Source organism: Phodopus roborovskii, unplaced genomic scaffold (assembly GCF_943737965.1).
Source record: "Phodopus roborovskii unplaced genomic scaffold, PHOROB, whole genome shotgun sequence".
Taxonomy (NCBI): domain Eukaryota; kingdom Metazoa; phylum Chordata; class Mammalia; order Rodentia; family Cricetidae; genus Phodopus; species Phodopus roborovskii.
The window spans coordinates 37,185,221-37,210,421 of record NW_026126469.1 but is presented as its reverse complement, the minus strand read 5'-3'; the positions used below and the strand labels follow the sequence as shown (position 1 = coordinate 37,210,421).

The following is a 25,201-nucleotide window of genomic DNA, read 5'->3' as shown; positions in this document are numbered from 1 at the left end:
AGTTCTTTTAGTACAAAAACATAGCTTTGTTACCATTATCAAACTGAAGTAAACAAATTAATAGATTGAGCCATTGTATCCAAAATCTCTGTCCTCAGTTTTTATGATTGCTTTCTATGATCCCCTGGCTTTGACTGGATAGCTATAAGTTACTTACCCGAAAAAAGGGCTGAGGTCTGCCTCAGTCTTTTTAGCAGGAAAAACTGATGGTTGTTGATGTCCACAGGTTTGTTCTTCTTTTCTAGGTCTTTGCCATGGAACGAATATGGTTGCTGCTCCTTCTAGCGATTAGAGTGCTTCCAGGGTCTGCTCAGTTCAACAGTTACAACTGTGATGCCAACCTCCACAGCAGATTTCCTGGTGAGTCTGGGCTCCATCTACTCTCTAATGGCTTCTAGGAAAAATAGTTATATTTATTTAAATACATTTGAATACACATAGAAAATGAGGTCTATCCCTTTGCATCGAATGGATATTAACAATGGAAGATGAGATCAAGAAATTTTTGGGGGGATTTTAATTTATATCACATTAGCATACAGAGTGGTCATCGAAGTTAAGTGCTCACAAATGTGGAAACATATTGGTCAGTGGGCAATAAATTGTGAGTCTAATTTCCTTTAAGTTTTGCCTAATTGATGATCTTTTTCTCAACTTAATTCAAACTTAAAACCGTCTTTACACATGGATATCTTTATTTGGGAGTTATAATTTAAAGAAATAATTGTGAAATACTATATGGTAGTTCCAAAATACTGTTTCAATGAAATGTTTGTCACAATCAAATTGCACAGGTCAACTTTTGAATGATTTTCACAAAACCTATCAATAAAATAGTTGGGAAATATGTCCATATTGGTGGACATGTCCTATAGGCCGATAAACCAACATTTAATGGGGAAGATTCTCTGTACCTTATCATTCTTCATTAGCTAGAGTTACATCATTTTCAGCCCACATTTACAAAGTATGATCACAGAATTAGAAACTGTTTTTCCAAGTCCACCATGTGAACTAAAATACCTTTGGTCAGCATTTGTTTCTTCATACTTGCCAAACTCCAATTTTTAGAACATGTGAGAGCAATAAACCTGAATAGAGCAATCAGTAGGTTTCATTTGATGAAGGGAGAGTTTTGAAGCAAGACTGGAGTGGGGCCAAATGGTTTCATAAACTCAGACCTCTAGTCTGAGCTCCTGACCTGTGAGGCAAGATATAGTGGTCATTGTGTCAAATGCTCAAAGGTGAATCTGTAGAATGTAAAGGTGAGGTTTTAATAATACTGAGTTTCATGAATAAATTTCCTTTTCAAGTCACCTTTACTTTACAGCTAATGTCCACTTATGAGTGAGTAATACTATATTTGTCTTTGGGTGTGGATTATCTCACTCAAGATGACTTTTCTAGTTCCATACATTTGCCTTCAAATTTCCTGATGTCACTGTTTTTTTAACAGCTGAGTAATTGTGTAAATGTACCATAATTTCTTTATCCATTATTTGGTTGAGAGGCATCTAGGTTGTATCCAGCTTCTAGATATTACAAATAAAGCTGCTCTGAACATAGTTGAATACGTGTATTTTTGATATGCTTGAGCATCTTTTGGGTATATGCTTAAGGGTGGTGTAGCTGGGTCTTGAGGTGGATTGATTCCCAGTTTTCTGAGAAGACACCATGTTGATTTCCAAAGTGGCTGGGCATGTTTGCACTCCCACCAACATGGAGGAATGTCTCTCTTGCTCTACATCCTCTCCAGCATAAGCTGTCATTTATGTTTTGATCTTACCATTCTGATAGGTATAAGAATCTCAGAATCATTTTGATTGATTTGCATTTTCCTGATGGCTGAGGATGTTGAACATTTTTTAAAGTGTTTCTCTACCATTTGAATCATTTCTGTTGATAATTCTTTGTTTAGTTCTGTAACACATTCTTAAATTGGATTATTTGGGTTTTCTTTTCTTCATGTCTAGTTTCTTGAGTTCTTTGTATATTTTAGAGATCAGCCTTGTGCTGGATGTGGGGTTTAGTGAAAGCATTTTCCCATTCTGTAGGTTGCTGTTTTATTCTGTTGACAGTGTCCTTTGCTTTACAGAAGCTTTTCAGTTTCATGAGTCCCATTAGTAATTGTCAAACTTAGTGGCTGGGTAACAGAGGGGGACCGAGTGCAGTCAGTGGAGGGGAACTGCATGGATCTCCCTGGGAAGAACAAATAGTAGAGATCTCCTGGGTTGGCTGTGGGTAGGTGGGGATGGGGACTTGAGGAATCAAGTTGTGAGGGATAGAAGAGGAGAATACTAAAAGAGAAGACTGGAAATGGTATGGGGTATATTCTGGAGTAAGGTAGAAACCAGATGCAAGGGAAACTCCAAAGAATCTACAAGGATGACCCCAACTAAGATTCCTAGCATTGGTGGATATGTAGCCAGAACTGACCATTTCCTGTGACCATATTTGTGACTCCTTCAATTTTCATCAGAGACCCTTCATCCAGTAGCTAATGGAAACAGACGCTGATTCACAGCCAAACATTAGGCCAAGCTAAGGGAAACTGCTGAAGGGAGGGAGGATTGTAGGAGCCGGAGGGGTCAAGAAATCACAAGAAAACCCACAGAAAAAGCTAACCTGGATTATAAGAACTCACAGAGTCTGAAGCAACAACCAAGGAACCTGTATGAGGTCCACCTAGGCCCTTCACATATATGTGACAATTGTGTAGCTTGGTCTACTTGTGGGACTCCTAAGAAGGGGAGCAGGGGTAGTCCCTAATGTTTTGGCTGGCTCTTGGGAACCTGTTCTTCATAATGGATTGACATACCCAGCCTTAATACAAGGCCCCAGAGGGGGCCTGCCTCTTTTTGAGCAGAAGTAGAGGAGGAGTGGATGGGGGGGGGGCATAGGGAAGGAGAGGAAGGAGGGGAAATAAATGTTAAATAAATAAACAAAGTAAATTAAAAAATAGAATGGACCATTTCAAACACACACACACACACACTCAAATAAGAATAGTTAAAAAAGAAACCTTAAATTGGTCATACAGGTTTATTTACTATGCACATTTATAATATTTGTTCCATCTCTCATTTTCACTCCTATTTCTGGCCTATTTTAAAATAAACTTATTTTTCATGCTTTGGTATGCACATCTAATGGAAATAAGTCTAAAAATCATTAAACTTTTTGCACATATCTAATACACTTAATAATTCCTTGAGAGGCTTTAATGCTCAGCCAAGTTGCCTCTAATTTGGTCATTTGTTCTATACTATCAAATCTATAGGATCATGACACTTTGGATGCAGCTGCATGCAAGTTAGAGGTGCTGTCTGCCTGCTCTTCTTGAAAACTCTGTGAACTAATTAGGGCTGCAGTTTTGAGTGAATTATGTTTAACTGTTTTGGCAAGAATACTCTCTGTTACATAGTGCAATGGAAATGTTCTTACTTTATCTTGTAGGTAGGGAAGAGACTAAATCTTATTTAAACATGCTTTTTGGTAGGTGGGATATGGTCTGTTTTGTTTTACAGAAGATGTGTTGTTTGGAAAAGTGAAAGAGTTACGTTAGCAGAGACTATGGGCAGAGAGAAAAATTATGAGGCTACTGACAGTGGAAATAATAGAAAGAGACAACTTTGTTAAGAGAAATGTTTCCTTTAGGCTCAGCAGAGGGTGAGATTGATTTGATTTGGGAGAGAAAGGGAAGGCTAGATGATGTTCTGCCCACGGGCAACTGGTGTGGATGATGTTAACTAATGTGGAAAATAAAAACACTTTGTGCTTTAAAAAGAAAGTTGGGGTTTAGATATAATAGTTTAGGGGAATTTTCTGAAGAGTGGGTAGTGGCATCATCTCTCTCCAAGTAGGAATGCAGACCTGGGTCTGAGAAGGGATGTCCAAAGTGACGACAGCTGTATGAAAACAAATCCCTGCCTGGTGTGTGAATAGAAAATAGGAGTGGCATAAATATGACAGGTACTTCAGAATGGCTACTGTTAATGATTATTTGTAGTTGGTGAAGGAAAAAGAAGTGTAGCTTAAGCCAGAACTTTAAATTAGGAGTTTTTTTTAGACCCTGAGCCATGAGCTCTCATTATGTAAAGTCCTTAGATACTGGAAATACTCAGGAGGAAATGAACAACGTAATAGAGAATGTGTAGAGTGGTATAGGCAGAAGATGCAACTCTGTGAGTATAGAACTTTTTCTTTTATTTAGGACCCAAAGAGAAAAGGGCAGAGACACTGATTGTGTTCCTCAAATCAGGCAATGGAGGGTACTTCTTAGAGCTGAGAGAGCAGATGGCTAAGTAGGGCAGTGTAGACAGAACCTTACTTGGGTAGATAGGGGGCTCACTTGTTCAAAAGATTGCTCAACAGAGAAATACAGTTGTTGTAATTCCATGTTCCTCCTTTCTTCTTCTTTATCCTCCCCTTCTGTGCTGTGTTCATATTATTTCCCTTTTTTTTCATAAAATATTTTCAAAAAATAAAAAGATCATGCATTGTATTCTGACCATAGTTGCCTCTCTTCCAACTCCTCCCAGATCCTTCCCACTGTCCCACCTATACAATGCCACACCATTTCTTTCTCTCAAAGTAGAATAAAATGTGGTGGTTGATCACAAAGTGACAAGAACAGCAAAAGATCATATGTATCCAACTAAAGGAATATGTTAAAACATTAATTTATAATAATTAATACTATTTACTGACCACTTATAGTAAAATCACTTTGAGTACTTATGGGATCCATTACTTCACCCTAAGTACATGGTGTTGTTTTCCAGATATGATGACCCAAATCTATATTTAAACCATACAAATAAATCCAATGTACATTTATGATTAATAATAAGTGGCTGTATGCTTTTGCTCCATTCCAGAGTCTATTATTTCACTTAAAAATGACAATCACGTTGGGAAACAGCCTTTGAAAATAGAATCACCTGTTCTAAAACTCCTCTGTGCCTACAAAGTAAAGAAGAAAACACCTTTGGCATTGAATTAGCATTCATCTCACTCATCATGTCATGTGTACCATTTCAATGAAATGGATAGTGAAAAGACAAGAGAATCTAGTAATAAACAAGTGAAATAGTTATAGCATGTATGTTTTTAGACAAACAACACTGTCCTTGGTTGAAGACTGTGACAGCACCATTAATCATACATCCTAACTTTACCTGGTAATTGGCTGTTTGTGTCAGTTTATCAGGTTTATCTCCAGGAAAATTTGTCTTCCATACCCTTCTATAATTGGAGTAGTTTCATTATTTGAAACATAGTTTGTGCTAAATGTAAGCCTCTCCCTCCTCACAGTCTAGGAGAGAGTGATGCTGTTATATCCCTTGCTAAGTAATGACATCCCTGGGTCATCAACATTAATCAAGTGCTATTCACTCTTTCTAAAGAGTTGTATACATTTCAAGGAGGGCAGAAAATACTCACAATTCCATGTTATTTAAAGTAAGTGCTCCAAGAACAGGGAGGAAGGAGAATTCTCTAGTTTTCAACAGAGGGGACCAATTAACATTCCTGTTTCAATTTATAAATGTCAACACTATCATGGGGGTTTCCCCAGATTGTTCCAAATGTACCTGCTTATATGCAGTCACCCACATATACCCATGGTTTACAAGTTGTATTAAAGTATAAAGTAGAAGTCTCAGGAGAGGTTTTAGGCTTTTGTGAGTATTAATTCATATCCTTTCTTGTTTTGAAGGTTGTTTGTGAAAGGACAGAGTGAGCAAATAAAACCTACAAGTTAATTGTTCATTGCCCTTTGACTTTCCATTTCTTTTCCACATCAGAGTCCTTCTTGGGGTCAGCAGGAGCTCTTGGATCTACTCAAGATTCTAGGCACTGAGGTAGAATGAGAATGAGTCTGGCAAAAGAGAAGGACCATCTAAATGCAAAGCAATGTTAATAAGGATGGGAATTATTCTTGCCCTATCTGACCTCTGCTGTTTCAGGACATTGGAGCTATTTTCTCTAATTTCCATGGCATTTATTCTTGGGCCAACATAACCACCATGGTTCTAATTTGTTTAAATTCAAAGAAATACTATCTAATTTTAAAAGTAGTGAACTCTTTGCTACCCTAGCTAATGACAAGGAGCAGACTCACGAGCCACTGAGACGATTCTCACATACTTCCAAACTAATCACACAGTTAACTTTTAGATACTGAAAATTATATTTGTACAAGTGAAGACTACAGATAAGAGCCATTGTCTTTGAGATTGAGGGCTCCTTTTTAGAAACCAGCCTTACTTTTTATAAAGGTGTAGTAGGGAAAGGTTAGACAAAATTTATAGCCTTGTGAAGAAGGCACAACCATCTTATTGCTAAAGGCACAAGCAAAGAGACTCATGGGAATAGAACACATATGTCCTGACACTATCATAGGGCGAACTAAATGGTTATAAGAAATCTTGGGCAAATCAGTGTTTCCCAACTTTAAACTTGACATTCTATTTAAAATAACATTAATAACAATAATAGGTTTCATGGTTTGATTTCTCATAGCAAACAAGCAAAGTCACTTTTAGACTTCTTTTTGTAGTGGGAAAACAATATTAGATTTTGGCTAACATTTTCAAGTTAGCTGGGACTGAATATAAAGCTGGGACTCTTTCATCAAACATCGAAGCCCCTGCCCCTAAACAAACTTCAGATGGCAAGTTTAAAAGATTAGGTCAGGATGAAGAATCACACATAAAAATATCCCCTCATTAAAGAATCAAAAATCCATATGGTGAGTGTAATTGTCATCCTTTTCAGCGGAAAGGATTAAATAGGTGAGTTACACAAAATGAACTCAATTTGTGTTTGGTTTTGCTTAACAGTTGCATTGTTCCTTTCCCAAAGAGCAGGTAGTAGAATCATAATTTCAGAGAATATGGCTGGTCCTCTGTGAAAATAAAGAGAGCCAATTCTCCTGCCTTCCTACTTGGGGCAGTATTTCAGTCGCCGGTTTGTCAAGGGTGAACTTGCCTGCATCTTGCTTTGCACCTGTGACCGTAATTATTAAACAGATGAGGCTAAAGAACTGATTCAGGCACTGAATACAGCTCACATTCTTATTAATCGATAATGATAAAGCATTGTGGACGAGACAGCAATTAGTCAGCAAGAGCAGCAGCTGAATAATTCAGGATCCAACCCCAATAGCAAAATTATTAACTACATAAAAATTATACTTCCGTTGTACAAGCAAACCTGTATCTCCTCTTTCTTTTTTTTCCCCTGTCCTAAAACGTTTATCAGACTCCTCTGGTCCTGAAGTATAGCAGCAAATGTGATTATAAGTCTTGAAAATTTGCCTCAGACTCCACATGAATATCTGATAGCCTAGGAAACAGCAGCTTGTACTTGCTAACGAGAAACAGATGTTGCTATGAAAAAGTAAGATGGTGAGAAACCTGTTCAATATAGAGAGGAAGCTTGAATCCCTAATCCACTTTAAATTCTTCATCAGCTGCTGGTATTTTGTGTAGATGAAATATCAATACCCCTGAAGGACTTCTTGCTGTTTTAGTACCAAAGTCTCATTCTTGTATAAAAACTTCATGAAAGGAAATACAACTTTAAAAATGAGTTAAAGAAACACACACATCTGTTCTCTGGAAAATTTTTAAGCTGGGATAATGTGAACAGAAATGTTATATAAGTTATTCTTTATGTCTATAATGATAGCACAAGTTATTAGAATATTTATTGGCTTCCAGGAGATAAGTGATTTCCAGGTGAAATTTTCTATGAAGCTCTATAGCATTCTTCCTTGTGCAGAAAATAGTCCTTCTTCTCTACTCAATTGGCTCTTCTTTGTGCTGCTAACTTTGCACCAATACTTTTTTCAGCATATGCACATGAGCCCGTGAGTAGAAGTGTAAGATTTTGTTCCCATGATCCTTGCATCTGAAGTCTGTGGAGCCTCTACCTACTCACAATTGACCATCCACACCATTGCATATCTCCAACCATTCCAGAGTCCCCCATGGGCAGGAAGCAAATAGTTATTCTTAGTCCCTTCATCATATTGCACTGTCTTTGCTAAAAGCACCACTTCTGAAAACACCATTCGACTTGGCACAGTAGCGTTTTGAAGCAGAATATTCTGCTGTGGTTTGCGGAGTGGGGTATCAAGATGAGAAAGAAGACTGGTCCTCTACCTAGTTCTGTCATATGGGTTATTCGTAGCATACTAAAGCAGATTTAAGCTTAGACTCAAGACAACTCTGTTTGACTTCATTCAGATTCAAAATGAAATAAATAGCTCCTTGGACTAAGAAGGGAATTATATGTATTTTTTTCTCTCCCCCTCTTGTTGCTTTTATATTTGAACCTTCCCTCTTGCAAACCTGTGCATGCTGCATCCTATCAATACATGTTTGCTGGGAATGCTTAGCTTCTCCAAGTGAAATCCTCCTAAGAGCTTCTGCCCAATCAAAATAATTAGCTGTATCTTAGCAACTGAACTGACTGAGAGACTTGTCACATCAGCATCACCTGGGAGCTTGTGAGAGGTGTGAGAAGTGCAGGTCCCACTTAAAACCTACTGAAGCAGAATCTGTATTTTAATGAGCTTCCCTTGTAATTCAGTTCTCCTAAAAAGTATAAGAAGTGACACTTAGAGAACTTATGATGGCCTTGCTGGCTTTATATATCCAATCTACCATGTCAGTGCCATCTACATCCATATCTGGCTGTCTCACACTTGCTGCTGTTTGGGATGATAGGCATCAGCAAATATGTCAATTGGAAAAGTAGCTGATTTTAAAATCAATAGAAAGGAGGTAAGATAACAAGTTACCATGATTTGCTCACACTTAAAAAGTTAATAAAAAATACCTGAACAAATAGCAAAACCCCATGAATTACACATACTATTTTAAGCTTTTCAACATGAACTCAGATAGTAGCTACCAATAAGTCTCTACAACTGTTCACTGGAAACTCTGAAGGCAGAGTCATTCTTAGGCAGCTATCAAAGACAGAATGTAGTATGGACAGCCATGATGGATCTGTCTGTCACCATATATTTTCTTTGTCTCTGACATTTAGAACCTCATATTATATAGTTAGTAACTATGAGGGTTATTTGTGAAAGATTTACAGCAAATGTTTAGTATACATAAACATTTTTCTGGTACTGCTAGGCACTCTGGGAAGAAATTCTAGAACCTTTGATTAGTTTATAATTTAACAAGAAATGCAAACATCTACTCACAGATAACACGAAAGTGATTTCATAGCCTCATTCTTAAGCAATATGGAGCATGGCACATGAGAACCAGGGATACCAGGCAGTTACAGCAAAGGGCGGTGTTGATGTTACTTTGTTATTAGTTTATTTTTCTTTTGCCTGATCATTGTCACCATATATTGGCTTGATGCAAATTTATTGAAGTCATGCAAAGTATAAATGTGACATCACTCTGACAATCATCTAACTCCTCATGTATAAAATAATGTATTTTGATTGAGAATTCATAGACTATATTTATCATAGAAGTAGGGTTAAAGATGTGATGGACTTTGGTGTATATATATATGAATAATTGTAAATACACAACTTCTTTCCCATGAGTAAAATCCCATTTCTTTAAAATGTAACTGTAGTTTTGTCTCTAAATAGCACTTACTAGCCTCATATTTGCAGGGCATTTTACATATATTTAATAAGCCGAGCTGCCTTTGATCTCATTCTCAATAATCCCTTAGTCAATTTGGGTCAATTCAGCAGCGTACAGATGAAGCCACAAATTACTACCTTGTGACAGCCTGACTCATTTGATCTCATCTCAGTACTTTTTAAAAATTTAATTAATGTATTTATTTTACATCCCAACAAGTTTCTTCTCCCTCGTCTCCATCTTCCCCTCTCCCCACCTTTAACCTGGAGATCTACATCACCTTCAAGTGCTGTCAGAAGGCTTAACATTGTTAAATTATATTATTATAAGAACATGGATCAGTGCAATTAATCAAATCATTTGTATCTTTGTAATTTCTGATACTGAGCTAGGAACACACTGAAATCTGGCTGCAAGTCTGAACTAATCACTGTAGTACAGTGGTTCAAAATGCTTACCTGAGAACAAGCATCAATATGAAGAGAAGTTTTGGAGGTCATGTTTTTAAGTTGTAGGATACTCAAGAATCAAACATAAAAATCAGAACATAAAAAAGTCAGAGTTAGATGGTTGACAGAATGATGGTATGTTTATATTTTGCCTGACTTCAGTAAATAGGCATCAGGTTATCACATAGCTAAACTGGTAGGTAAAAGGAATAGGCAACATTATTTTTTTTTACCAATTTGATTTATTAATATACATTTCGATTTTTTAATGATACTTAGCCTGTCTAAAGATCTCCATGAAAATCATTGCACTACATAAACAGGTCTGTGGCTTAAATGCATTCACTATCTTTAAACACAGGACATTAAAAGTCATATCCTTGGGATAATCACTGCTTTGCTCTCCTCATCAACTCATTGGGTTAATACTCAAGAATAATACAAAGAATGCCTTCCCAACAGCCAATGCTCCCAAAATGGTTAGTTATTCAAAACCAGTGTTATTCAAAGCTACTTTGGCAGTAACTGTCATTTGGCAAGTTGAAGTATCCTTTTCTCCCCTCTCGAAGCTTCCCAAAATGAGCTGAGTGGATGTCTTTGGTATCTACACCAGGAAAGAGGAAAAATGTTTTTCTCTGAGGGGCAGTGGAAAGTCTTTAGAAAAGAGCAGAATGGATTGGAGCAGATCTCCTTTGTTCCCCTGTAAAGGTCCTTTAATTTGTTACCATATCTTCAAGTAGGATCAGTTTGTAGCAAATTTAGTTCAGCAGCAGGGTTACAAGGCTTCAGCAGTAAAGCAGTAAATGGAAACAAGCTTACATCTGAACCCAGAAGCCTTTTCCATCCTCTGAGGTGAATTCTGAGCAGCAATTAATCCCCTCAAACAGAGGTGTGGAAGTTGAAAACTTTGGCTGGCTTAAGTCAAGGAAAGGAAATCTGTCTCTTTGGACATGTACATTGAGGTGCACTGCTTTTGGTACATTTATGATATATCAAGTAATGTAATCACACTTGTTCGCTGAGCATGAAGCAAACTCTCAAGGAACTCATTAACAGCTGAAGACTCCACTTAACTTTTAGGTAGATATTTTGATGTGGCACAGACTGACCATTTTGTATGTAGACATTTCTCATATCTTAACAGCTCTTGCCATATGGCTACATGACCTGACATTTCTTTTCTTTGTATTTTAAAATCATGATGAAAATGGCACTTCCTGCATCCCAAACACTCAGAATTTGTTTTATTCACACTACCCCTCTGGTGTTTTATAATTTTCACTCTTTTATTTTACATGGCTAACTCTTTCAAATTAAGCCCAGTGCCATCTTCTCCAGGAAGCCATTCTTAGTGAGCTCATCTCGGTTTCTTTGGCTTTCTCTGAAAGATGCTCCACACAACCTGAACATTTTTTTTTCTGTGGGTCATGCTATTGTGCCTGCTTTCCTAGATAGGTTGCTAGCTATAAGCAGTATAAACTCTTCATTGCTGCCAATTGCTCCAATTCTATATATATAATGAATTACTTCCTCTATGGAGTGCATTGGTGAATATAATAGGTTTGGTACCTTCTGAGGCACTCAGTTTATTGGACAAAAATCAAAATGTATACATAATTTTAACACTACATGACATCAAAAGCCAAATGGCATGATTTTTATTTGGAATCAGGGAATCTTTGAGAAAACCTATAATATTTGAGACCTGAAGGGTGAGTCAGGGTTACTGAGGTACAGCTTGGGTATGGGAAGAGCTTACAGTGCTTTGTAGTATGTAGTAAGATGTGCCAATATTAAGGATGCGGTTTGAAATCCTGGCATTTTTAACCTGGAGTTCCTTTATAGAACTCCCAACTAGATCATACATTATAACTTCTCCAACAATTGTTTATGCTCCTGTGCTAGGAATATGTGTCCTAGGAGGTAAACACACCCTGGTGTCTATCACTCAGTATAGTCCTTTTAAACACATGAAAAACATTTTGTTTAATAAATGTGGGGAACAATCAAGATACAAAGAAGAGAATACAGAGTGAGGCCAGCGAAAGATGTGGGCGAGTCTTGCAAATCTAATTAAGGTATGGACTTTGGCCTATAGGAAATGACCAACTTTTGGGGCTCTAAACAAGAAGTTGACATAGTTGAATTTGCTATCAACTACACCAAAAGAAGAGGTACAAAGGTGGTTCACAGATCCTTAATATATCCCTTTAAAATTAACTATTTTATTCTAAGAGAGAGGACCATCTAAAAAATATGGTACATTTAAATGTTTAATGTTGCTTAAGACTGTAGAAATATCCCCCAAATTGAGTGGATTTATCTTCTATGGTGGCAAATCACATTTTCATTCACCTTATTTTTCACCTATGGATGAATTATTGTGATTTTTGTCAAACACTTAGCCTACTATTTTCTTTTTCTCCATAACAAAATTTTCAGTCATCACATACAATTGTAACAAGTTGAAGATTATTATCAAATGTGGAAACTTCCACAATGACTTATTTACTTCCTCAAAATATAGTTAATTTACTAGTAAAAATACAGAAAACCATATTTGAAAATATCTATTATTGACACTATTAAGAAGATTGAGTTATTTAAGCAAATTAATTCTTTGCTGAATATCTTGAATGAAATTTACATATTTCTCAGATGAACATTCTATCACATGTCATAACTATTTTGCTTGTATTTTTCCTTAATCATGGTAATTTTTCAAAGCAGTACAATTGTCTATATTTTGTAAGTTCAATGCCACCTTCAGAGTTTTCATTTTACTGGGAAACTATGTTAAAAGTGGTGAACTTACTATATTCATTTTCTGTACTGGTGCAATAAAGTATTACCTAGAAAGTGGTATAAACAATAGAAACATGTTGTCTCACAAAGTGAATTAAAACCATGGATGATTATCTCACAGTTCTGAAGTCCAGAAATTCAACATTATGGTGTAGCCACATTCCCATCAAGCATTCCCTTGTAGCCTGGTGATATTCAGACAGTCTTGGTGTGCCTCAGCTTCTAGAAACATCATTCCACTCTTCTGTCATTGTGTTCTTCCTCAGCCTTTTAACTGCATCAGTCATATTCAACTGGAGCTCACTTCACAGCAGTGACCTCATCATCACTTAACTAATTAAATTTGAACCAATCCCATTTTCAAATGAAGTCTGAAGCAAGAGAGGTTACAGCTCTGCTGTATGGTTTCTTGGGATGGGGCACCACCCAGGAAAAGTGAAACCTGCTGCTAGGAATTATTTACCCTCTGATATCTCCTTTTTTGCTCTGTGTATTTTCTTTCTTTCTTTCTTTCTTCCTTCCTTCCTTCCTTCCTTCCTTCCTTTCTTTCTTTCTTTCTTTTTTTGTAGGAAACCGTCTAGAGGCATAAAGAATCTCTCTCTCTCTGTGTGTGTGTGCTCTGTGTTTATGCAATGCTCATTCATGTCTAGAATCTTTCCTGATAAATAACAGAGCCATGGGGAACCATGCAAGCTATGTTTTGCTTTTCTATGCCCAGCAAATGCATGCATAATCACTGGCAAAGTTTTTCCTAGAGCAAGCTATGCATTTTGTACACAGCATCATCACATTATTCTTTATTTTATTTCTCTAGTATAATCTACTATATGTTAAATAAAATGGTCCTGTTCAGGGTGGCTATTGTTTTTGTGTCCTGGCTAGCATGTGTTACCAAACAGCAATGTGCTGCATAATTTGGTGGAGTGCAGGTTTTAACTGCTCCCTTTCTCTTGAGAAAACACATTATTTGTCCTGCTTCACTTTAGACAGAGATCTGAATAATTCAGCTACTCTAGTCCTAAATTTTCTCAGCAAACTGGTTTTCTCCACTCACTTCTCCTGTCATTCAAAAGTGCTAGACTGACATTTCCTGCATAGCCTCTGAAATCAAGCTCCAAGAGACAGAGATGATTTATAATGCATTTTCATAGCTACTTTTCTTAATGTCCTCCATATTGGATCAAGACTCAAAATGAGTTAGACAGAGAAGACGGCAAACAGACCCGGTAACACTCCAGTTGTTCACCTGCTTTCTACTGCAGTTTTATGACTTACTATTTCTTTTATGTATTTTTTTTCTTTGTTTGTTTCAGCTGAAAGAGACATCAGTGTCTACTGTGGAGTGCAGGCCATTACAATGAAGATTAATTTTTGCACGGTCCTTTTTTCGGGTTATTCTGAAACAGATCTGGCATTGAATGGAAGGCATGGGGATTCCCACTGCAGGGGCTTTATCAATAACAACACCTTTCCAGCAGTGGTCATTTTCATCATTAATCTCAGCACCTTGGAGGGTTGTGGAAACAACTTAGTGGTAAGATTACTATGAAATCCTGTGCTATACCTGAGGTCATAAATAAACAAGCTTCCATTTCATGAAATAATCAGGAGCCCAATCTGTCTTCAGGAAAAAATTCCAATAAAGCCAAACAAATCACTCTCTTATACCTTTCTGAAATTTGAACTCCTAAATATACAGTTTTGTCTTCTAATAATGATTGTGTTGATAGGAATTTGGGCCTTGGAGAGACATGTGGTCGGCTGTGCTACTCTAAGAAGTATTCTATTAGACTGACATTGGTAGATGTCTCTCACCATGAGCATATTCTTTACACTTTCTGGATGCATCAGATCATAAGGACAGCTTTTGTTCTTTTGCTGTGATCTAGCTCTAATGACCCCGTTCAGTAAGAAATATTAAAAATAGAATGGGAAACTTGAACTCTCATTTCACGTTTTACCCTTGACTGGTTACCATTCATCCTTTGTAAGACAGCTGTCTTTCTTGTATGAAGTTCATCATGGCATGGGACTGCCCTTTGCATTTAAAAAGACTTATCATACCCAATTTTACCCATACAATTCTGGCAGCACCTCTTTTCAGTTATTTTGACAACCGAAGCAGTGCTTTGAACATTTTTACCCTGACTAAGAATTCATAATTAATATCACTCACTATTTTATTAATTCACTCAACACCAAAAATAGAATTAAAGAAGAAATAGATACTCCAGGGAATGAAAGTTAATTGCAATTAATAATATGGGGTAGGAACATTAATTACATTAAATTTCACCTAGTGCTATATTTTATTTAGCTTGCTCAGATATCATCTCCTCAACAAACCCTAACAGAATTGGTACAATACATGCAATCGCTTAGCACAATAAAGAAGGAAAAATTGGCTTTCAGTCTTTAAAAAATATTGCTAGAGATTAAAAAGGAAGGCTTGATTATTCTAAGGGCATGCTTTCTATGATTTGGTGGGGGCTAGCAGACAGGAGAGAGATTTATTTGAATCTCCTTCTTTAGCTTATCCCAAAGGGCAGTTAGAATATTGTGCCCATGACCATTTCCAAGCCAGCAGATTGTGCATTGTTGACTCTTTTTATTAAAAACGTTTATTCATCTCTTTGAGTTGTGTTCACAGAGGTTATGAAGCAGGCCTAAGGGAGAGGGTGGTTAGTTGATTATTGCATGTTTTGTTTCCTAGTGGAGAGAGCACAGGTAGAGACCAGCAGAATTTTCCCTCTTCCCACCATGTTCCAAAGCCCCACTTTCAAAGATTGAACTTGCCTTGCTGGATAGAAAATAAATCCAAGAAAAGAAAGGGAAAATGCTATTCTGTCCATGTGTGCTTTTCGCATTTTAGAATGCTAGTGGATGTAAAAAGTGTGTGTGTGTGTGTGTGTGTGTGTGTGTGTGTGTGTGTGTGCATGCCTGTGTGTGTGTGTGTGTGTGTGTGTGTGTGTGTGTGTGTCTGTGTTTAGTTTACAGAACTGGCATACTCACCTAGTAAGGTGGAAGAGAGGCTTTCTTTATTTTTATATTTTACCTTTAACATCACTAACTTTGGGGTCTTCTTATAGGATATTCCTATGTGGGAAAAGGTAGATAGACTATCAGTAGTTTGGAACTAAAACAAATGTTTTCTTTCTACTGATTTTTTGCCTCATTCATGAGCTAGATATTTGCTTTAGCCCTGCTTGTGTACTGTTGGACTCATGCATAAAACTTATCCTACTATTGAAAATTTAATATGACTTACCACAGAAAGATCTCCTAAAAGTATTTAGTGAATGCTGTATAATGTTGGGCATGTTGAGAGGACAATCCGTGTCCTTTCGTGGTTTCATGAAAAGCATAAACATCTTAATCCTTAGATGACTGTTTTCAGTTTTGTTAGCATTTGGGAACCCAATGAAAGCTAAGCAGTGTTAGGAAAACTCATATGTAAGCCACATTCCCTGTAACTTCTGGGAGTTCGTGGTCTTCTTGAAGTTTGTCTGAGAATCAGATTCTGTGATTCCCCCAAAGAAACACCAGAGAATATATTCCTTAGTAGATTTATGACTTACATTTTCTTGTTCAAAAATTATTTGTGAGACCCATGACATGGCACTGTGGTGAAGACACAAGCATTCAGGTGGGCCCGGTCCACCAGGCATTCTAAGGATGGTTGGGAGAATGCAAAGCCAGCAGGATGCCTATGTGCTGCGGTGGGAAGTGATGCATGTGGGCAAGTCAGGGTATTTAGTTGGGAAGATGCAGTGTTACACATGGGTGATGGGTCCTGATGAGGAGAAAAGGAGAGAGGTGGCTTCAGGAGTATGCCCAAAGGCCACAGCAAGGAGGGCTGTGGTGTGGAGCATTGTATCCAGAGTGGAAGTCTAAACAGGCTGACAAGATGGCTCAACAGGCAAAGCCTGCACCTGCATTCTGGTGGCAGAGCCACAGAAAGGTGGAAGGGAAGAAACAATGCCACGTGTTGTCCTCTGAACCTCACATGTGCACCGTGGCTCTCATGCTGCATGTATACAACAACAATAACAGCAACAACAGTAACGTGAAAAAGTCTGGGGCCACAAAACCATTGAGAAAAAAAGAGGCAAAACAAATCTTTTAACTCATATCAGAAAAGTTGGAATTTATCAATGATGTTTTTAAAAATTAACTTTGGACTTCTGCATATGTAACTTTTCCTTTCTTGTGAAATAAACAGAAGTCAAATGTCTTTGGTACACATAAAGTTCCATTGACTTTAAAAGACACACTGTCAATTATAATTTTTATAAAGTATATGTAATTTCAAATCTATAGCAGGTTACAGTGGAGCCAAAATGATAAATAGCTGGTCAAAATATTTTACTTACATGTAAAGTACATATATGTGTAGATACCAACATTTCATCAGTAAACTTGATTTGATGTCCTAACAGGTGTCCACAATTCCTGGTGTTGGTGCTTCTGGAAATGCAACCTCAGTACAGATAGGAAATATTTCAGGATATATTGATACTCCAGACCCACCAACAGTCATCAGCTATCTTCCTGGGCTCCTTTACAAATTTAGTTGCAGTTATCCACTGGAATATCTGGTTAATAACACCCAGCTTGCTTCGTGAGTTCATATTTTATTGTTGCTTTCTCATATTTTCTTTATGTTTGCTTCTTATTTTTGATGAAAGGCTTGTGGTCAAACTCAAATAAAGTAATGGAGAACAATATTGACTCAACTATCTAGCATCTGTGTGTCTATCATCTATCTCCTATCCAACTATCATCTCTCAATCAATCTATTATCTATCTATATTTATCATCCATCTTTTCATCTATCATCTATCTATATCATCTCTCTATCATATCTATCTATTATCTATCTTTATCATCTCTCTCTACCTATTTTTCCTCTATCATATTATCTCTATCATCTATTATCTATCTATATCTATCTATCTATCTATCTATCTATCTATCTATCTGCCTACCTATGATCTATCTATCTAGTATTTTTGTTATTTCCTTTCTCAAAAGCCATGGGTGCTTATATAGTTCTGAAGTTTTGTAGTGTTTCCAATGCATAGGACAGCTGGTAACTACATTGTTGGGTCCTGCCTGATCCAATTGCTGCTAGCCCTCACTATTGGATTCTATAATTCCAGCCTCAGATTTCTTATGACTTTTATAGAAGGGTACAGATGGATACCAAGGAATTCTTGATAAGGTCTGGAGCTATGGATATATCCATGTCCTTATTGATTATTTCCAAAAATATGTACATGAAGACACGGTATGTCTACAACATAATCACCCAAATTTGTCAATTATTTGACAAAATGGAATAGCTGAATGAAAAGTGCCCCTCTTTAATTTTAGGGTCTGTATTATAGGGCTCTAACTATTCTTTAATTTCAGCACATGGAAATAAGGAAGGAAGTTACCTATTGCTTCAAGGTTAAAAATACAGAAGATTTTCATAGTACATTGATGGTGTGAGATTCTGTCAAAGCAAAGCTTAGATGTAGAAAGGCTGAGGCTAAAGGATAAAGGTGTAGGGGAAGGCATCCCTTCTTTTATCTTCACCTGGCTTACTAAAGGAACATGTTCATTTATTCAAGCAATGCTTATTAAACCTCTTTTACTTACTGTTTGTTCTAGCATGGACAAAGGTAAACAAATCCCTGACTTCATAGAAGGTCTTGTGAAATTGATGACCTTTTATTTGCCTCAAGTTCAAGTTCTTACAAAATGAGTTTTCAAGCAAAAAACTTATGTATGTAATGCCAAATAAAAAGATGACTTTACCAATAAAAATATCACAAATGACAGTCTGTCTTTATTTGAGCTCCCTTGCTTTTTGATAACTTGCCATTGTGATGATTTAAACACTATACCCATTGAAGGTCTAGTTAAAAGTGTGTCAAGCTAGCACGAGAGCTTGTCTAAAATCTAACATCTGAGTATAAATAAAACTTTTAATTTAAAATCTTATTAGTGCTTTCCCTCTTTCAAATCGGCTTTAGGTCCTCAGCTGCTATTTCTGTGAGAGAGAACAATGGAACATTTGTCAGCACTTTGAACTTGCTCCTTTATAATGTAAGTTGATGGGTGAAAGACGTTATTTTTCCCTTTCATTGTTGTAAGGAGTCATTTATGTGAATAGCTTTTCTGTAAAAACCTACCAAAAGTCACATTAACCCTGCTGTAGTTTGGTAGTTTATCTATCTTTACTTTCATTTTCATATATCTTAGTTATAAAGGTGTACTATACGCCCCATTAAGTTTTCAAAAAGTTGACAAATGATTGAAAATTCATACTACAAATGTGATTCTGTAATAATTGCTCCACAAATCAATCTACATTAATTTGTATCTCTTTCTCTCTGTGTGTACACATGTATGTACGTGTGTGTGTGTGTGTTTTCATAGTTAAGGATTAAGTTTGTTGGCATAATGTTTTTGTGATGTGATACACACCATTCAAACGATACTTCTCTTGGAGGCATCAATGGTGATGAATGTGTTAATATTTTGAACATGGGTTTTGCCTGATGACAGTTCTGTCACATCTGAAATAATCTGGATTGATAACATGGCATTGTCTAAACTTTTATCATGTAAATATCGAGAGTGGCAGCAACACGTGAAAAATACATGAATTTCTATTTATAACTGTAACATTAATCCCCCAAATGATATTTTCATGTTGATTAAAATTTTTATTCATACATTTAAATGCCTGATTTAAATATCAATTTTTCAATCTATCAACTAACATTTTTGTAAATTATGAATCTGATTTTTGTATTATTATTCATGTCATCATGCCACTGAGTCATAATTCATGCAACTGATTTAAAAGTCAGTGCTTTATCCTTTGAATATAATGAGCTATAAATATTGTAGTAGGACATTTTCCAAAGGCATTTAAAAAATCGTGTTTATAAGTTTGCAGTTTGACACCACAGAGTTCTAAACAACACATTAAAATGTGTTGAACTGAAGATTGCCTTTCTATCATTTGTAAACTTTCTTCTGCAAAGAGACCCTGCCAATCTACTTGATTCTATATATTTAGCAAATATGTACTGATATTTTGTTCAGATGGTGGCCATATATTTAATATTTTTCTTTGGTTTTGTTTTTTGAGACAGGGTTTCTCTGTAGTTTTTGGAGGCTCTCCTGGAAATCACTCAGTAGATCAGGCTGACCTTGAACTCACAGAGATCTGCCTGTCTTTGCCTCCTGAGTGCTGGGATTAAAGGTGTACACCACCACCACCTGGCTATTGTGTGCAATATTTTTTAAAGTAGCTTTAAATGACAAGATTTCTCTCTGTTGAGTACTGTGTGTAAACTCTCTGGGGTACAGTTCAGGTGGATCATGTTAGAGTCAACAATATTTAATGTTACTGAGTGAAGCAGAGAGAATTTTCATTATTAACATAGTGAAAAATGTATCCATGTGCCACTCAATGATATCTTTATTTTCTGTGAAATTGAACTGTTTTTCCACTATAAAAGCAGAAAATAAAACTATAGAAGGGTATGTTTGAGGACAATTTTCATGTTAAATTATCTTTATCACTAAAAGCAGTGTTACAGTTCTGTGACCCAAGCATATTCCTACAGTTTTTGTTGGTGCCAAATAAAAGCCTGTAGCTTAATAATAATCTTCATATTTCAATTCTTTTGTCAGAGGTAATCATTTTATTGTAAGTGAAAGAGTGCTAAAATTAGCATTTTAATCAGTTTTCAATAAAAATATTAATAATTGAATTAAAATAAAAATTGAACTTTAAAAGTTTCTCATCTAACCTCTGAGCCATCTCTCCAGCCCTTAAAAGTTTCTTACCAATTACGTTCTTAAATTCAATAATTTCCAACAAAGTTGTTTTTCTTTTATGTAGCTCTGCATGTGGAGTATGTTTGTTTAGGTATATTTTCTCTGTATGTGCAGAAATAAATGTAGAGGCTCTAGGTTATTGTTAGTAGTCCTCCTATCTTTTTCCAATTTATTGAGTCATGATCTCTCAATTGAACCTAGAACTCAATGGAGGCTAGATCCCTTGCTCAAGGGATCCCCTGTCTGTAGTTCTTGAATGATAAAATTACAAGTATGCTACCATGCTCACCTGACACATATTTGTTAATGGAGGGGATGAATTCTGGTCCTCATGCTGTGCTGCAAGAACTTTAACCACTGAACCTTCTCCCTGGACAAGTTTTTTATCTTATTTTAAATAAATAGATTTACTATATTTGAAGCAAATTTAGGTTCATAGGCAATTTTATTTAAAAAATAGACTATTTCAACAGACCCTTATAGCCCTATAAACATTTTTCCTCTGTTATCGTGTCTTCTACTAGTATTGTTTATTTGTTAAAAATACGTTACTGTTCACTAAGGTTGACCATTTACATTTGTTTCACCCTTCCTATTGTATGTTCAATGGTTATATAAGGACATGCATCGTTCATTGCTGTCCCATGTAAATATTATTGCCATAAAGTAATCTAACATCATATTATTTTGTTACATAGCAAGACATTATAAATTATGAATTCACATTAGAAAAGAAAGTGTTGGAATACTTTCATTAATTGATTCCAAGCCACATTTATTATTCATTTGGAATATTAATATTTAGTCACCCAATTGTAATTGTATTGTAGCATTTAAATTTTAATGTCATTTTACAGCCATTAAGAATTCTATTTTCCCCTAGAGAAGTTTTGTTTGTAAGTCCCTAGCCATACTTTCAAGTTGTTTTACATGCCTACTGCTGAACTCATTTCTCTTGTTTGTTTTTAGGACAGAAACAGCTGCACACTGTACAGACACAGCCCTCTTTCTTCTTTTGTGTTTGCGCATAATAGGATATAGTCTACAGTCTATGTGCTTGGGAAAGTTATATTTATACGAAATAACTTTTATCGATGATGAATTTTTCTTTACATGAATGCTATTTTGCCTGGAATCATGGCCTTCTATTTGTGTCATATAAAAGTAACTGTTTTCTCTTGTGTGGAAATAGAAAGCAAGGCTGCCTTTTGTGTTTGAATTGTACCCAACTATTAGTGCTTGCTGAGTGGTTGAATAAATAGGGCTGGGCAAATAGTGATGAAAAAATTTGATGACTCATGACCCAACCACAAATAGGTTGTATATCATTTGCAAATGTTTTATGAGCTTATTTCTTAAGAAGGAAGTCAGCATTCTCTGGGACAGTATTAATGCAAAAAAAAAAAAAAAAAAAGTGCAGGGACAAGATAAGTAATGAATTGAAATTTATTTGAAGACATTGGAAAAGGAATCCACAAACACTATAAAAAGAAATACTAACTCTCTGCCATGGCTATAGGAGCCCATTGCTACTTACCACAGAAATGTAGGTGACAATTATAAATACAGGGCTAACACTTTCTCCAATGTAAGATGTACTATGCAGTCCTTTGTTTCAGAATGGAATGTTCCTGCATGGGTGCAATTCTTTCATATGTCAATCATCCAATCTTATTATTTTAATGTAAAATTTCTAAATACTCTGCTTTTGTTCAGTTAGGTAAATACAATATTCTCCATATCCTTTGGTAACTAAAATTTCACAGTGAATCTTAAAAATGATTTTGCTGTAAAACAGCAATCTCTTCAAATACTAACTTTGGAAAACAATTTTTGAAAGGTAAATAATTTGACTACTTAGATTTCAAGGATTTGTTTTTCCTTTGGCATTTTATATATTTCTTTATTTCTCTTTATTATCAACTCATGGATACAACTTCCAAATTTCTAATTTAATCTACTTTAACCTACTGCTGTGTGGGGGGATGATACCAATACCTTATTTGGAATTGTTCTAAAATATGGAAAATGAAATTTGGACAAGACTTCTATGGCAGACATTTTTACAACATTGCTCTCTCTCTCTCTCTCTCTCTCTTTCTCTCTCTCTCTGTGACTTTAAATTAAATTTATGTTCTGAAAGATTACAACAAATGAGCACCTGACACTTCAACAATGAAACACTTCAATTGAAGCATGTTTACTTAAGGAAAACTGAAATTAGTGACTAATACAAATAAATGGAATCCTACTTTAATTCAACTCAATTTGGTAATTGAAAACTAAAGAAATGAATACTAACCACTAACTATTGAATAATTTACATGTGCTGAACATTAACAACCATATATGACTAAATCATGGAAATGATGATTTATGTCCTGAAATAAGCTTATTATATTCATATGGATTAGGAGAAGTTTTGTTAAAATGAGGATAAAATAAATCCCTTTGGAGTCAGTTGTGTAGATATATATTGATTTGATTGTTCTTTGTTTCTTTAACAGTTTTAAATATTAAGCATTGTATTGATAGAAAGATAATGGGAGGGATACAGAATGGGGTGAGGAGATTGACATGTAAAATGATTGTTTCTAAATAAAAAAAAGAAAGATAGTGACATGAGGATTGTTTATTATTTCATCATTAGGATTCAACCTACAGAGAGCAATTAATTATCCCAAGTATAGGATTACCTTTGAAAACCAAAGTATTTGCAGCTGTGCAAGCTACTAATCTGGATGGAAGGTAATTGTTCACTCTTATCTTGATTAACTAAAATACTTAACATTTCCCAGTCATAATGTTAGTGTATTCATTCTGAAGTATTACCTGAAATACATGACCATTGCCACACCATTAATTCACACTATTAAAAAAAAAACAACAAATTATAAGGTCTAAGGATCTGCTCATTTTATGTATGTCATTAATTGAGAAATAACAAGGCTGCCATGCACAGTTGGGAATAGTGACTGGAGAGGCACCATTATGGAGATCTTCTGGGATGCCAGAATGCTCTCTCTCTCTCTTTTTTTTTTCTATCAGAAAGATGACTAGCCTAATGTCATTTTATACCCTTGTGGATTGTGTATTGCCTCTAGGTGAGTGTGTGTGTTTAAAATCCATAAAATAACTGTTGTATGAATTTGTGCTAAAATTATATAATATACTGTGATAGTTTTCAGAGAGAAGTCTGGAAAAAAAAAAAACAAGCCCAACCAACCAAACAGACAACCCAAAATTCTGTCTGGAAACTTCACTCAAATTTTCTAGGAAAAACAAAAGTTACTACTCAAGAAAAATCCCTATAAATGATGGAATGGGATCATATTATGACACCATTTAAAATAAGAACACAATGAAAACAAAGCATACAAAAATATCTTGTAAGAGAACTCATGTGCCAAATAGCTAATATAGCCCTGTTAAAACTATGTAATGCATGACTGTTCATTTTGGGGGGTACATACTATGTTTTAAGTTTGGAATTTTCTAGAATATGCCCAAATTGGTATACCCTAGAAAATTCAGTGCCTCTTCACATTCTCTCTGTCTCTTAACAATGGGTTGTGCAACATGCAACTGTTTAAAATCATTTTTACCAACTGTAGAAATTTCTTTTTACATTACTGGCATTTACTACCTATGGCAGTTTTTTTTTTTTTAACTTTTGCAATGCACACATCTGGAATCAGGAAATTGATAAATCTTACTCCAATATGATTTTGTGGTATAAAGTTATGTACCCACATCATTGCTTTCTTCTAATAAACTGTTATCAGGAAATCCCACCTCTACCCATATTGAGTCCATTTATACACCAAACTCATTTTACATGTTTATTATTTCTATATTTTTATGTTGTTTGATTAACATCTATAAATGGAATATGGTTCATACTGAGACATATCTGTATATTAATGCAACTCTGTAGTTTTGTTCCTTCAGGCTTTGGCAATTCACCTACCTTATGTCTTATTATTTATGACATTAGTCTCCAACCCACTTGACAATTTTTGCAGAGTTTTAAATATATAGATTTTAGATAAATTCATAATAAACAAGAAATTTCTGCAAATATCAAGTAATGAAAATAAAATTTATGTAATGAGAATTTGGCTAATACTTTTCCTTGGATTAATTACCAATGCTTCAGGGAGGACTCTGACATCATATTATGTTTTCTTCTCTCTGCAGATGGAATGTATTAATGGATTATTGCTACACAACTCCATCTGGGAACCCAAATGATGATACTCGGTATGATCTCTTCCTTAGGTAAGTGTCAGAGTCTTAGTCTTGCTCTGAAACTAAGTTTGTTAAGATCGTTAAAAAGGGATATATAGGTCAGACAAACAAATTATACAGCACTGCTGTACCTTCTGAATTTAAATTTTTACAATTTGAACTTGCAGTCTTCAGTACAAAATTTAAAAGCAGTTTGCAACACAAAATGCTGATATG

General features: G+C 35.7%; 1 protein-coding gene across 1 annotated transcript in view; it reads left to right on the top strand.

Annotated features, from left to right (window-relative positions):
* Positions 1–254: 254 nt before the first annotated feature.
* The window catches only part of Zpld1 (zona pellucida like domain containing 1), a 37,015-nt gene continuing 12,068 nt past the window's right edge, over positions 255–25,201 (top strand). Inside the window, exons 1-6 of the mRNA XM_051190973.1 lie at positions 255–360; positions 14,203–14,423; positions 17,329–17,510; positions 18,913–18,985; positions 23,385–23,482; positions 24,935–25,015. Coding sequence (XP_051046930.1) covers positions 255–360; positions 14,203–14,423; positions 17,329–17,510; positions 18,913–18,985; positions 23,385–23,482; positions 24,935–25,015 — 761 coding nt within the window. The remainder of the gene's footprint in view (positions 361–14,202; positions 14,424–17,328; positions 17,511–18,912; positions 18,986–23,384; positions 23,483–24,934; positions 25,016–25,201) is intronic.